Source organism: Schistocerca piceifrons, chromosome 3, assembly GCF_021461385.2.
Source record: "Schistocerca piceifrons isolate TAMUIC-IGC-003096 chromosome 3, iqSchPice1.1, whole genome shotgun sequence".
Taxonomy (NCBI): Eukaryota; Metazoa; Arthropoda; class Insecta; order Orthoptera; family Acrididae; genus Schistocerca; species Schistocerca piceifrons.
The window spans coordinates 479,763,203-479,778,320 of record NC_060140.1 but is presented as its reverse complement, the minus strand read 5'-3'; the positions used below and the strand labels follow the sequence as shown (position 1 = coordinate 479,778,320).

Here is a 15,118-nt window from a genome sequence, read left to right as displayed (position 1 = left end):
GTTGTCATGTCCACATAGAACGCAGCACAGTGGTTGCAGCTTAGCTTGTAGATCACATGACTGGTTTAACAGGTAGCCCTGCCTTTGATGGGATAGGTGATGTATGACAGGACTGGAGTAGGTGGTGGTGGGAGGATTTATGAGACAGGTCTTGCATTTAGGTCTATTACAGGGGTATGAGCCATGAGATAAGGGGTTGGCCACAGGGGTTGTGTAAGGATGGATGAGTATATTGTGAAGGTTCAGTGGACGGCGGAATACCACTGTGGGAGGGATGGGAAGGATAGAAGGCAGGACATTTCTCATTTCAGGGCACGACGAGAGATAGACAAAACCCTGGCAGGGAATGTAATTCAGCTGCTCCAGTCCTGGGTGGTACTGAGTTACGAGGGGAATGCTCTTCTGTGGCCAGACAGTGGGAGACTGGAAAGAGAAGACATGTGAGATTTGTTTCTGTACAAGGTTGGGAAGATAATTACAGTCCGTGAAGGCTTCAGTGAGACCCTCTGTATATTTTGAGAGGGACTGCTCGTCACCACTGATGCGATGCCCACAAGTGGCTAGGCTGTATGGAAGGGACTCAGTTGTTGAAGTGGAGGTATTGCTGGTAGTTAATGGGTCTGATATGAATGGAGGTACTGACGAATCCATTTTTGAGGTGGTCAACATCTAGGCTGGCAGCTTATTGGGTTAGGCTGGCAGCTTGTTGGGTTCAGTAGGAACAGGTGAAGCAAATAGGGGAGAATTTGTTGAGGTTCTGGAGGAATGTGGATAGGGTGTGCTCACCCTCGATCCAGACCGCAAAGATGTCATCAACGAATCTTAACCAGGTGAGGGGTTTAGGATTCTGGGTGTTTAGGAAGGATTGCTCTAGATGGCCCATGAATAGGTTGGCATAGGATGGTGCCCATAGCTGTACCCCAGATTTGTCTGTAGGTAATGCTTTCAAAGGAGAAGTATTTTTGACAAAGGCCTTACTGGTCGAAAGCTTTATTTGTGACAGTCTTTTTGTTGTGCCTGTCTGCAACTCAGCATCTCCACTGTATGGTGAGTGGCAACTTTCCGTTTCATAATATTGACACATTTTGACAGAATATTTCCAATCCATCTATTTTAGAGCTTTTCTTACTTGAAGTATCAGTACTTAAGCCATTTATATTCCAGTGCATAATATATCCTGTTTGACTCTTATCTATAGTCTCTAGCACGTTCCTTTCCAAATAATTGGCTTTGTCTTTCTTATTGCTGCATGTTTTATCGCCCCATCAGTAGTAACCAGTTTCACTTATTTTTTATAATGTGGCAAGGATCTGAGAGCATTTTCCTAAATTTTTTAGGCCTATTGTATCATGATGTAAATCACCTTTAGGAAGACACTTTGCACCTAGAAATTTTGTTGGGATCAATGTATAGACTCCTAATTTATTGATTTGTTCTTTAATATTGCCTTTACCCCTATGCACACAGCTGTCACACTCTGACCTCCACACACAATGCCATTGATTATCACTCCAAGTCAAGTAGGTGCTTCTGACCATATGAATTAGATTCTGTGTGTGGTTAAGATTTTCTATAATGGAATATGTTCCCATATGGATAGAAACACCTGTGGGATTCCTGCTACAGCTGTCTGTTGCACTTTCTCTCAAATTTAATATGTAATTGTTGGGTCCTGATTCTTGGTTCAATATCTATTTTGCTGTTTGGTATGATGACATTTTTTTAAACAAGGAGCAACCTATTTTGAAGAATTCACTTTCAGCCTTGAGATGCTTGTTTTTGTCTTTGGTCCACTCACATTTCTTTAGCTCTTTCACAACTTCAGTTTTTCTCTCTCTTCTCTAATGGCAAAACTGAGTTGTTTCACGAGCGATGATTTATATCACTCCATGTATTTGCGGATTTGCATTTGACTACCACCAGAAATTTTTCACAAGCAAGATAGTTTTCACCTTTAAATGCAATTATATCAAAACATGTGAATAATGGAATTAAGAACCAAACATTTTTAATAATATTGGAGATTGGTTCAAACATTCAAAATGCAATAAAGGAAGCAGCATATGAAACAGCAAAAGTTGGCATAAAGTTATCAAACAAAAGCACAAGGCACATGTGATGTACCAAACAAAACTTACCCCCAAGCAACTATGACAAGTACAAAAGAATAAGAATTTAATAAAAAAAAAAAAGGGGGATGTTAGGATTTCCCATCAACAACATTGTGATTGCTCCATTAACAACATGTGACACGCCCATAATTTTTTTACAATTTCACTTATTATACAGACTTACATAACAGTTATTTGATGTTTATACTTGATACATTATTATGAAAAGGGAAGTTATCTTGTATAGACACCTTTTATTAACCTGACACGTTCCACATCATTACAAATTGTCATATTCATGATCTATGGGACAAGTACTAATCTAATCTAATCATATAGCAGAGATCCTGAGTTGCAGATAGGCACAACAAAAAGACTGTCATTAATAAAGCTTTTGGCCAGTAAGGCCTTCGTCAAAAGCAGACGCTGGACACACACACACACACACACACACACACACACACACACACGAGAGTTGCGTTTGCATGCGCACGTGTGTGTGTGTGTGTGTGTGTGTGTGTGTGTGTGTGTGTGTATTTTTGATGATGGCCTCACTAGCCAAAAGCTTTATTTGCGACAGTCTTTTTGTTGTGTCTATCTGCGACTCAGCATTTCCACTGTATGGTGAGTGGCAATTTTCTTTTTCATAATATTGTTACATTCCATCCTGTATTTTCCATTGTTTGATTTATACTTGATACATGGAAGACTACGTTTGATGGGTAAAATAAATGACACCTAGGTGAAAATATTATAAATAAAAAACTACACTGCCAAATCAAATCATATCCACATTGTTCATTATGAGGTGGTATTTATCTTACCTAAATTAGATAGGAAGAAGTTTCAAAAATATCTTCAACTGGTAGACAATAGCAGAGAAATGCCATAAAGAAATAGAGAACCTCCTTAGAAAACATCAAGAACTGTCTTGCAGTTCATAAACTAAACATTTTTTTTGGACCCCCTACATAGTCATCACGCAGAGATCGCGATCCAATATATCAGGGTTTTTCTGTTTAACAAGTACTTACTTAACAAACGGGGAACTAATTTTCCACAGTTAAAAAGAGGTATTATGCAAATAAATAAGCAAACTGATTCTTACTTTCCTTTCGTTCATATCACTATTAATTTGTAGCAAATATTTTGTTATTTGTCTAAGCCCTTATTCTTTCGACAAGCAGTTCAACTACCACAGTGGCATTTTAAGAGTACATATTGCAAGACAGGTTCATATATGTTACACAACAATGTTCACAATGAACATTTCCATTCAGCAGTTGAATGTACGTGGTGATAGTGAAACTTCCTGACAGACTACACATTAGTGTCTATTCCGCTTGAAACATGGAAAAATGCATAGTCCTGCTGGCTGACAAACAATTAAAACTGCCTGGAATTTTCAAGAGTACACTAATTTTGCTAAAAGAAACTCTTGTTAAGAATATTTATTTGGCAGTACTGTGAATCAAAACACCTGCCCTCTGCCAATTTAAATAGAGCTTACTATAGTAAAATTACCCTCTCCCTCAGAATTTTTTAATAACACCATAACATATTTGAGATATTTGCTAATTTATATACTACGAGCTGATATTACTCATCCATAGTCCTCATGTTTTATCTTTGTAAGGAATTTACATATTTTAGCATGTACTTACTTTGTGAGAGTGATGAAGAATGGCGAACGTCAAGTGGACGACGTGGCCAGTGAGACATATCCAGTAGGCGTTCACGGGCTGAAGACATTGCCACCAGTCTTTGCTGCAAAGGGTTAATGTATGTATCCAGCCACTCAGAAACAGTATGTTCATCATAAATCTCAGAAAGTGCTTTTTGAGCATCACGAGATATATATTTTAATTCTGCCAACATTCGGTCCACCTCTGCTGTTGCATGTTCCACCTGTAGAATAATAATACATCAGATTTTGTTGTTTACAGATGAGTGTGCATGATTTAATGGTCATCAAATGTTTGAGACAGACATTTATCAGTGACTGCTGTACATATTTTTAAAATGATAATGGAAAATACTAGATGGTGCTGTACAAAATCAGACAATGGAAAATCCAGGATGGAATGTAACAATATAATGAAAAGGATAGCTGCTACTCACTATATAGCATCACAGAAAGGCACAACAAAAAGACTGTTGGAAAGTTAGCTTTCGGCCAAAACGGCCTTTGTCAAAAATAGATAAAACACACAAACGCACACGCAAACATAACTCATGCACAGACGACCACAGTCTCTGGCAGAGAATGTGGTCATATATGTGTGTGTGTGTGTGTGTGTGTGTGTGTGAGAGAGAGAGAGAGAGAGAGAGAGAGAGAGAGAGAGAGAGAGAGAGAGAGATGTATATTTTTCACAAAGGTCCTGTTGGCCAAAAGATAACTTTCTGACAGTCTTTTTGTTGTGCCTTTCTGCGACTCAGCATCTCCGCCATATGGTGAGTAGGGACTATCCTTTTCATTAGATCGTGTTGTACATATTTTTAAAATGGTAATGGAAAATACTAATGGAAGACATTAATAGAATGAGCATAACAAAAACATTGAGAAGGGATAGGTGTGCGAGAGCACCCTTCGATGCATATGTGTGCGAATGCCCCCCCCCCCCCCCCACCCGCCCTCCCGCAATCCCACCCCCCCCCCTTCACGCCCCCAAAATTTTCTCTCCCTAAGATGTAATGTTTAAATGTTTAACTTCTTGTTTATCTCTAGGTTTAGACTCATATGGAGACAGTTTAAAGTATTCAGATTCTGAAAATAAGTTATAAAAACCTCGTACTCTTACAGACCACTTAATTTTAAGTCTGGAGATCTGTACAAAATTGCAGCAACTGATTCAGAGAACAAGGTTAAATTAAATGAAAATTAATCAGTCCAAACACGCATCAGTTAAGACAAATTTAGCATTATTATTACTATTATTCATGTAAGAAAAACCTACATAACTAAATGCAGAATGCACAAAGATGACAATTTCATTTACTATGGCAACAAATACGTTTAAATCTATATTTACTTCCCCTCCAATCTAAAACAAACTAGTGCAGAATTTAAATTCAAGAACTACGTCTACATACATACTTCACAAGACTCCATATGGTGTATGGTGTAAGTTATCTTGCACCACTGCTACTCATTTCCTTTACTGTTCCACTTGCAAAAAGAGTGAGGGCAAAACAACTGTGCACACACTTCCATATGAGACCCAATTTCTCTTATCTTCATGTACTTATGGAAAATGTACACCGTCAGCAGTAGAATCTTTCTGCAGTCGGCTTCAACTTCTGGTCCTCTAAACTTTCTCTAAAGTGTTCCATGAAAAGAACTTCTTCTTCTTCTTCTTCTTCTTCTTCTTCTTCTTCTTCCCATTGATTCCCACTTGAATTCAGGAAGCATTAGTAATACATACATGTTGGTCCAACCTAAGGGCCTAAAATAACAAATTTAGCAGCCCACTTCTGAACTGTTTTGATGTTTTCCTTTAATCTGACCTGATGAAAAAACCAAACACTACAGCAGTATGCAATAATCTATCACACTAGTGTTCTATATGGAATCTCCTTTACAAATGAACCACACTTTTCTTACATTCTTCCAATAAACCACAGTTGACCATTAGCCTTCCCTACCACAACACTCACATGATTGTTCCACTTCCGAATGACTGGAATGGCTGCACACTCCGGAATACAATTCCGCGGAAGATTGGAATGCACATGAAAAATGCCTTCAGCAACATTTTCAAGCTTTTGAAGTCGCCAATCCTAAAGTGTTTTAAGACTTTGTTTCTGTCATGGATTTCTCCTTGTGTTTATCACTTTTTGTGTCAGCTAGCTCCTCTTCAGGAACCTGCCAGTCTCTCTTTTGATTAAATGTGTCAGTTGCTTTCTAATCATCATAGAAAATGTACTCATGTTTTGGCTGCTTGCAGGAGGTTCTATCATTTTCAAAAGCAGCCACAATGTCATACAGAACTTGGGCAGCAGAACTTCATGGGATTATTCATCATTGCCAGTTTGTTACTGAGGCCAACCAGATCTCATATGCTGAATCAATGGTTCATAATGCTATTAATACGCCTGGCCCCTGATAGTAAAGCTTGTGAGCAGTGCTTTACAATGTGAAAATCCCTCTCTCTCAGATGTGAACATTCTCAGTCTTTTGAAGTATGTAGGGCAGCAGAAAATCAGATAGAAGCTTCATGAGAAGAGGTAACTGTCATTGCTTCCTTTCCTCCTCGGCTGCCATCAGTTGGCTCAAGAAAGGGAGAGGGGGAGGGAGGGGAAGCAAGGTTGTGGTCATGCAACTGCAGACTCCATGCCACATGGGGCTAAGCAGCAAAAGCAATCAGTGTCAAAACAGCAGCCAGTGCACCTCTCCCATTGTACCCTTAGTTTTTTGTTCAAAATGTGTGGGCTACTCGCCCAAAGCAATGGGTGACATGCAACCATTATAAAAAAGAGACATATTGCATCTGTGTGCAAGTCTCAATCTCCTTCATCAGACATAAGAATGGATGTGAACAGTGTTTCCTGTTGTAAGACTATACAGTGAGCACACATAATAAGACAGTGAGCGCCTCCATGGCTGCACTCATGAGGCCACCGCACATAGTCACAGATGAATACAGGGTTATAAATACAAAATCAAATAGGGGTAATGCAGAAGTAGGTTTAATAATAAATAAAAAAAAAATAGGAGCGAGGGTAAGCTACTACGAACAGTATAGTGAATGCATTATTGTAGCCAAGATAGACACGAAGCCCACGCCTACCATAGTAGTACAAGTTTATACGCCAACTTGCTCTGCAAAGGATGAAGAGATTGGAGGAATGTATGATGAGATAAAAGAAATTATTCAGATAGTGAAGGGGGACGAAAATTTAATAGTCATGGGAGACTGGAATTCGATAGTAGGAAAATGAAGAGAAGGAAATGTAGTAGGTAAATGTGGAATGGGGGTAAGGAATGAAAGAGGAAGCTGCCTGGTAGAATTTTTCACAGAGCATAACTTAATCATAGGCAATACTTGGTTCAAGAATCATGAAAGAAGGTTGTATACATGGAAAAGGTCTGGAGACACTGGAAGCTTTCAGATAGATTATATAATGCTAAGACAGAGATTTAGGAACCAGGTTTCAAATTGTAAGACATTTCCAGGGGCAGACGTGCACTCTGACCACAACTAATTGGTTATGAACTGTTGATTAAAACTGAAGAAACTACAAAAAGGTGGGAATTTAAGTAGATGGGAACTGGATAAACTAAAAGAACCAGAGGCTGTAGAGAGTTTCAGAGAGAGCATTAGGGAACGACTGACAAGAACGGGGGAAAGAAGTACAGTAGAAGAAGAATGGGTAACTTTGAGAGACGAAACACTGAAGGCAGCAGATCAAGTAGGTAAAAAGACGAGGGTTGGTAGAAATCCTTGAGTAACAGAATAGATATAGAATTTAACAGATGAAAGGAGAAAATATAAGAATGCAGTAAATGAAGCAGGCGAAAAGGAATACAAACGTCTAAAAAATGAGATCGACAGGAAGTGCAAAATGGCTAAGCAGGGATGGCTACAGGACAAATGTGAGGATGTAGATGCATATATCACTAGGGGTAAGATAGATACTGCCTCCAGGAAAATTAAAGAGACCTTTGGAGAAAAGAGAACCACTTGCATGAATATCAAGAGCTCAGATGGAAAACCAGTTCTAAGCAAAGAATGGAAAGCAGAAAGATGGAAGGAGTATACAGAGGGTCTATACAAGGGTCATGTACTTGAGGGCAATATTATGGAAATGGAAGAGGACATAGATGAAGATGAAATGGGAGATATGGTACTGTGTGAAGAGTTTGACAGAGCACTGAAAGACCTAAGTCGAAACAAGGCCCCGGGAGTAGACAACATTCCATTAGAACTACTGATAGCCTTGGGAGAGCCAGCTATGACCAAAATCTACCATCTGGTGAGCAAGATGTATGAGACAGGTGAAATACTCTCAGACTTCAAGAAGAATATAATAATTCCAATCCCAAAGAAATCAGGTGTTGACAGATGTGAAAATTACCAAAGCATCAGTTTAATAAGTCACGGCTGCAAAATACTAACACCAATTCTTTACAGACAAATGGAAAAACTGGTAGAAGCGGACCTCGGGGAAGATCAGTTTGGATTCTGTAGAAATGTTGGAACACGTGAGGTAATACTGACCCTACGACTTATCTTAGAAAATGGATTAAGGAAACTCAAACCTACGTTTCTAGCATTTGTAGAATTAGAGAAAGCTTTTGACACTGTTGACTGGAATACTCTCTTTCAAATTCTGAAGGTGGCAGGGGTAAAATACAGGGAGCGAAAGGCTATTTACAATTTGTACAGAAACAAGATAGCAGTTGTAGGAGTTGAGGGGCATGAAAGGGAAACAGTGGTCGGGAAGGGAGTGAGACAGGGTTGTAGCCCATCTCTGATGTTATTCAATCTGTATATTGAGAAAGCAGTAAACAAAACAAAAGAAAAATTCAGAGTAAGTATTAAAATCCATGGAGAAGAAATAAAAACTTTGAGGTTTGCCAATGACATTGTAATTCTATCAGAGACAGCAAAGGACCTGGAAGAGCAGTTGAATGGAATGGACAATGACTTGAAAGAAGGATGTAAGATTAACATTAACAAAGCAAAATGAGGATAATGGAATGTAGTCGAATTAAGTCAGGTGATGCTGAAGGAATTAGGTTAGAAAATCATACACTTAAAGTAGTAGATGAGTTTTACAATTTTGGAATCAAAATAACTGACGATGGTCGAAGTAGAGAGGATATAAAATGTATACTGGCAATGGCAAGGAAAGCATTTCTGAGGAAGAGAAATTTGGTAACATTGGGTATAGTTTTAGGTGTCATTGAGTATAGATTTTCTGAAAGTATTTGTATGGAGTGTAGCCATGTATGGAAGTGAAACATGGACAATAAATAGTTTAGACAAGAAGAGAATAGAAGCTTTCGAAATGTGGTGCTACAGAAGAATGCTGAAGATTAGATGGGTAGATCACATAACTAATGACGAGGTATTGAATAGAATTGGGGAGAAGAGGAGTTTGTGGCACAACTTGACTAGAAGAAGGAACTTGACTAGAAGAAGGGATCGGTTGGTAGGACATGTTCTGAGGCATCAAAGAACACCCATTTAGAACTGGAGGGCTGTGTGGAGGGTGAAAATTGCAGAGGGAGACCAAGAGATGAATACACTAAGCAGATTCAAAAGGATGTAGGTTGCAGTAGGTAGTGGGAGATGATGAAGCTTGCACAGGATATAGTAGCAAGGAGAGCTGCATCAAACCAGTCTCTGGACTGAAGACCGCAACAACAACAGGTTCCTCAACAGACGAACACTTGTGGAACCTTCCACTTTGTTCACAGTGCTGCAGGCTGCCAGGTTGAAATGTAACTTGGACAAATCACAGGTTTTTCAACTGTCTATTATCTATCGTTTCTGAAGTCTCGCATGCTGCCATCACACCTTTACACCAGTATGTCGATGCCATTACGGCTTTGCTGCATCATACCAATGACAAACATAGCAGGCCTTTCTCAGCAAGAATGCATGCATACTACTGTAAATTTCGTCCTGAAGCAGCAGCAGCAGCAGCAGCAGGCAGCAGCTCAGTCACTTCATGCTCTCTTATGTAAAGATGTTCCTTTTCACTAGTCACCCAACTGCAAGTGTGCTTTTATTGTATTAAAGTCAAAATTACATCCAGTACTGTGCTTTGTTACTTTCAGACTGGGCTAATGGCCTGTTTTAGCCACTGACTCCTCCCAGTATGGCCTTGGGGCCATTCTCGCGCACAAACATGCAGATGGTTCTGAATGCCCTATTGTGTATGCTTCCATAACTCTGAAACAGGCCTAATAGTGCTACTTACAGATATAAAAAGAATCCCTTGCTCTTGTGTACACAATCAAAAAATTTCACATTTTTATAGTTCTAAATTTCATTTAATCACTGATCACAAACCTCTAGTTCCCCTTGAAATGTTACATGCCATTTAGGCAAACAACATTTCACATTCCTTGTGTAGTACACAGACAGATGATCATGACAGAATAATATTAAGTAGGGAGTAAGTCACCGAACATATACTGAGCATGGGTGTTTGTTTTTATATGCGTAGACACCAAACGGGAGGTGTAGAATACGAGAGAACGACAAGGTGTGATGAGAAGTAAATGAGTTCACCTACTGTGGGTGAGGCCTTCTATGTTTTGGTGCCTTGACCATCAAGGAGCAATAACACTCTCCAATAATGAAACCAAAAGATAAGATTGGTTTGTGACAAATGAAATATATTGTAATCTTCGATTTCAAGTTGCACCTTTGAGGTATATGTCTCATGAAAAGTTGTATTCTACTCTAATTCATGAGTTACTCTAATGATATGTACACCCACTCAAGGAAATATATGTTTGTAAACATAATAGATGAACTTTTTCATGACATGAGTAGAAGTTATCTTCTTTTGCTATAATAACAGCTGCAAAATGTGAAGAAGTCAAGCCTTTCCTCAGCTACACACAGGATTTCAAAGGCACTGACTAGCAGGACCTCTACTTCAAGAGAATCAACTAGGATGATTGGCTTAAAAAAGTAAATATGTCAGATATTACATTGGGTGACACATATCATTTAGTGTTCTGACTCAGCTTCACCTACAAGGTGCAAGCCAAGAGCTCCATAAAGCCCTAAATCAACAAGAGCAACAGTTCATTTGGTGACCATGACACAAGGTACAAGAGAATTTGATTACACAGGCACAAAAAAAAGAGACAGAACTTTTAATAAGACTGTTGTATCAAATTTTAAAATAAACAATTTGGTATTAGTATGTGATTTTCATTATAGCTCAAATTTAAAGAAGGAAATATGCAAATTTTTTCAGCATTGTAGTAGACCTTCTAAATATCTATCATTTTGATTTGCAGCTCCTTGTATTGGCCGTGTTTGCAGTTAAAATTGTTGGATGTGAGGCCCGCCAGTTATGCAGACCTTCTAAAGTACAGAATGTACCACATATAAAAGCAGTATATCTAAGAGAACCTGACACAGGGAAAGATAAAGGATGATATATATATTATTAAAAAATTTAAGGCCCCAAAAACGTTCACACCGTTTAGTCCGAGTTATATTGTTTCCATATTTGTAGCTTAGTTTTCTCGAGGACAGTTTCTATCTTCTTTGACTATTCTATTATTTTTTTTATTGATATTATACCTTCTACTACCACTTCTTCCAGAAATAGAGCTATTGGCAAAAAAATACAACCCCAATCACCTGCACACATAGCATATAGTGTTTATTCAATGATAATTGCATCAGTACATTTACGAAGATAGCCATGAGCTTAGTTAATAAACTTAATTATAAATTAACATTTCAAGGAATATTTTGAAGGTGTCCAATGTACATGTAGTATACAAAAAGCAAAGAATGAGAACAATTTTAGCCCTATGATCATATGATAGTAATAGAAAGTGGAGGAAATTATAGCAGTATGACACTAGCAGAGAAATGCTTTAACCCACAATGTCTCTGCATAAGCTCTGAATCCAGTCACCTAAATTTTCTGGAATTCAGAATAAGAAGTTACCGTGGAACTTTGATTTTATGTTCTCTAACTTTACATTGTTTTTTTTTCGATTCTATGTCATAAATTGATACCCCATGTAAAACACCTGTAAGGTCAATGCTAAAAATTGACCGATTTTACATTTCCTCCTGGAAAGTTGTACCTCCATTCTACGTTCTTACTCGACATCTCGCTTGACTTTGTCCTCTTTTCTTCCTATTGACATTTGATGTGACTGAACAAGTTATAAGTGGCACAAAAGACAGACAGTTCACACTGTGGGTGGTGGCGAAGTTAAGGGAATATTTTAGGCCATTGCAGAGGAAATGCTGATGTAATCCACAATTAGCGTTGCCAACAAAATTTGCAACGTTTAGCATCATCGCACAATTATGATACAACTACTGCTAAGTTGTGGCAGCAATGGAAAAACAGGGCAATCAAGACAAAGTGTTCTGGACTGAGCGAATACGTGATGAACAGGCCCAGCCACCACTTTTTCTTAGGCTACTTATAACTCTGTCTTGCCTTTTGCATGTATTTCCGATGTACTGTATTCAGAAACAATATTAGTTGTCACCCTTTTAAATTCAAACACACTGTCTTGAAGAATATGCTCAGTCAGAATCAAAGAAACATCCGTTTCCAGCTAGTGAGCTCTTATTGGCTGGAGTCTTGTTATGTCACTCAACAGCCAGCACAGCCACCACACCACGAACATTCAAAATTCCTAAAGTGGTGGATTATAAAGCATAATAGGCACAGAAGCTATAAGTCAAAGTTGGTGTGAGAATTTTATTCTTCTCCTCCTAGATAACAATTTTACGAACACTCATAATGTCAACCAACATAACCAAATTGCAAATCTGTAAACAAACAAGAAAGCAATCTCAAAATTTTATGTCATATAATACACCTATTAAGGAAAAAAGTGGGTTTTGCCACTAGTAATACTGTAGGGTACATAATTGAAAAGACAGTCACTTTTGTCAATGATGTACGAGTTAACTGAGCCACTTCTCAACATACTACTGTCAGAAATTATACCTTCAAACATGCAGTTTTGAGAGTTCTTCCATTTTATGTTCACCACAAAAATATAAAAAATTTAGAGCCTACATGTTGAAATAGATTGAAAACTGTGAAATATGGTGAAAACTGCTAGATATATTGAAGGGCAAATATATCCTCTCTTCCCATTACCCACCAGGCCTCAACCTCCGCTAATTTCTAGTTGCCGCCACTCATACCTCACCTGTCATTCAACAACATCTTTGCCTCTGTACTTCTGCCTCGACTGACATCTCTGCCTAAACTCTTTGCCTTTACATATGTCTGCTTGTGTCTGTATATGTGCGGATGGATGTGTGTGTGTGTGTGTGTGTGTGTGTGTGTGTGTGTGTGTGTGTGTGTGTGTGTGTGTGTGTGTGCGCGCGCGCGCGCGCATGAGTGTATACCTGTCCTTTTTTCCCCCCTAAGGTAAGTCTTTCCACTCCAGAGATTGGAATGACTCCTTACCCTCTCCCTTAAAACCCACATCCTTTTGTCTTTCCCTCTCCTTCCCTCTTTCCTGATGAAGCAACCGTGGGTTGCGAAAGCTTGAATTTTGAGTCTACATAGTAGACTTTACAACTTACAACAGTAGGATTGCATTGGCGGGTATTTCACGTATGATGACAACAATAGACTAACAGTTTTTTTTATTTTTTAAGGTTTAAGTAAATGACATGTTAGTCACACCATACATTGCAGGGGAGAAGAGTCCATAGGGGTTGGAAGACAATACAAACTGATGGCATGCTAACATGCATAGCCAAATAAGACACAAAAGCTTAAGAGGTAGCAAGAGAACGAGAAGGGCTCGTAACTAGTATTAAACAAGGAGTAAGTCCATGAGGAATAAATTTTAATAACAGGAGTGAAGTGCTAACGTTATGCTGGTGTACTCACAAGAAATAGCTGGAATAAAATCTCTTATATTGTCTAAATCTAGTAATTATAAGAAAGTAAAGGATAAGCTATAAGTATCAGTAAGCAGAAGCAAGATACATAAGCATGAAAAGTATGTGTACGTAGCGATAACCAATCAGAAGAGAGGAGTTAAGATATTTAGATAGAGAGCAACCAGGTAATGTCAGCAGAAAGCCACTATGAGAGAAACTTATCATTTAGAGTAAGAAAAGATAGAAAAAGGGATCTAGTCACTATGTTAACTGATGAAGTTGAGGTGGGGCATACCCAAATAGCGGATGAGGTGTAGGAGAGGAAAAGGGTAGGGGATCCTTTGGAGGAATGGCCTATATCTTGGTCAGGTGAATCCATGGGAGGAATGACCTGCACCATTTAACGTAGGTAGGAGAGAGGTAAGGTTAGACCGACTGACCGATCGAAGTGATGGTCTATAACTTGATCAGGTGAATCCACTGAGGGAATGACCTGTACCATGTACTTCTTTAGGGAAATAATGGTACACACACATCTATAATGGTGCAGAGGTTTTACACAGTGACTGCTCTTAGAAGGAGTGTAAGTACAGTGAATACAGAAGTATGAATCTGTATAATGACTGGTGGTCATGATATAAAAGTTTGCTCCAAACTAGTTCTATAATCGAATAGATTTACCCGATAGAAAAGACAAAATGGTTGGAACAGTAATGTTCCATGCCTGTTGACTAGAGCCTGTGTTGAGATTTGACTCTAGGGACCAAATAGTAGGTATATACCCAAGAAGCAACTCTTCAGGTAACAAAATATGAGAAAGAGTAGAAGGTAACTAGCTATGTACATATAGAAGATGTAAACAAGAAACACTCAAGTATACTGGCTTGAAGGCAATGCATTGTTAAATAAAAAAAAATAAAAATCATAAGTAAGTTTAAGAAGTTTATTAAAGTTGGATCATAATACATGTATACATTAATGTGATATCTCGCTATATATAGAAACTGGTCATTGGAGGACAATTTCTTGCATCAAGCAAAGTAAATAAGATGGAGATACACAAGTAGCTCACACTGTTTAGCACAATTTACATGAAATGAAATAACAAAACAAAAAAAATTATCATTAAAAATTAAGTTTTATTTCTGTTTAAAGAAGGGAAACATATCAAGTGTTATTAAGTAATTAGCTGGTTATAGTTGTACGTTAATGAGAAATCATTTTTTTGAGACTGTGAGAGGTCCCAATACCTTTCCTTTAAGTGGGGGTATATGAAGTGTTATCTGCCATTTATGTAAACAACATTTCACACTCCGTATGTAGTACAAGGAAAGATGATTGTAAGAGAATAATATCAAGTAGAAACTAAGTTGCAGAACATGTACTGGGCATGGGTGTTTGTTTGCATATGTGCAGGGATTAAACGGAATG

General features: G+C 38.4%; 1 protein-coding gene across 1 annotated transcript in view; it reads right to left on the bottom strand.

Moving 5' to 3' along the window:
* Positions 1-15,118, bottom strand: part of LOC124790054 (hexosaminidase D-like) — a 187,509-nt gene that overhangs the window by 92,594 nt on the left and 79,797 nt on the right. Inside the window, exon 6 of the mRNA XM_047257613.1 lies at positions 3,776-4,019. Within this exon, the coding sequence (XP_047113569.1) occupies positions 3,776-4,019 (244 nt within the window). The remainder of the gene's footprint in view (positions 1-3,775; positions 4,020-15,118) is intronic.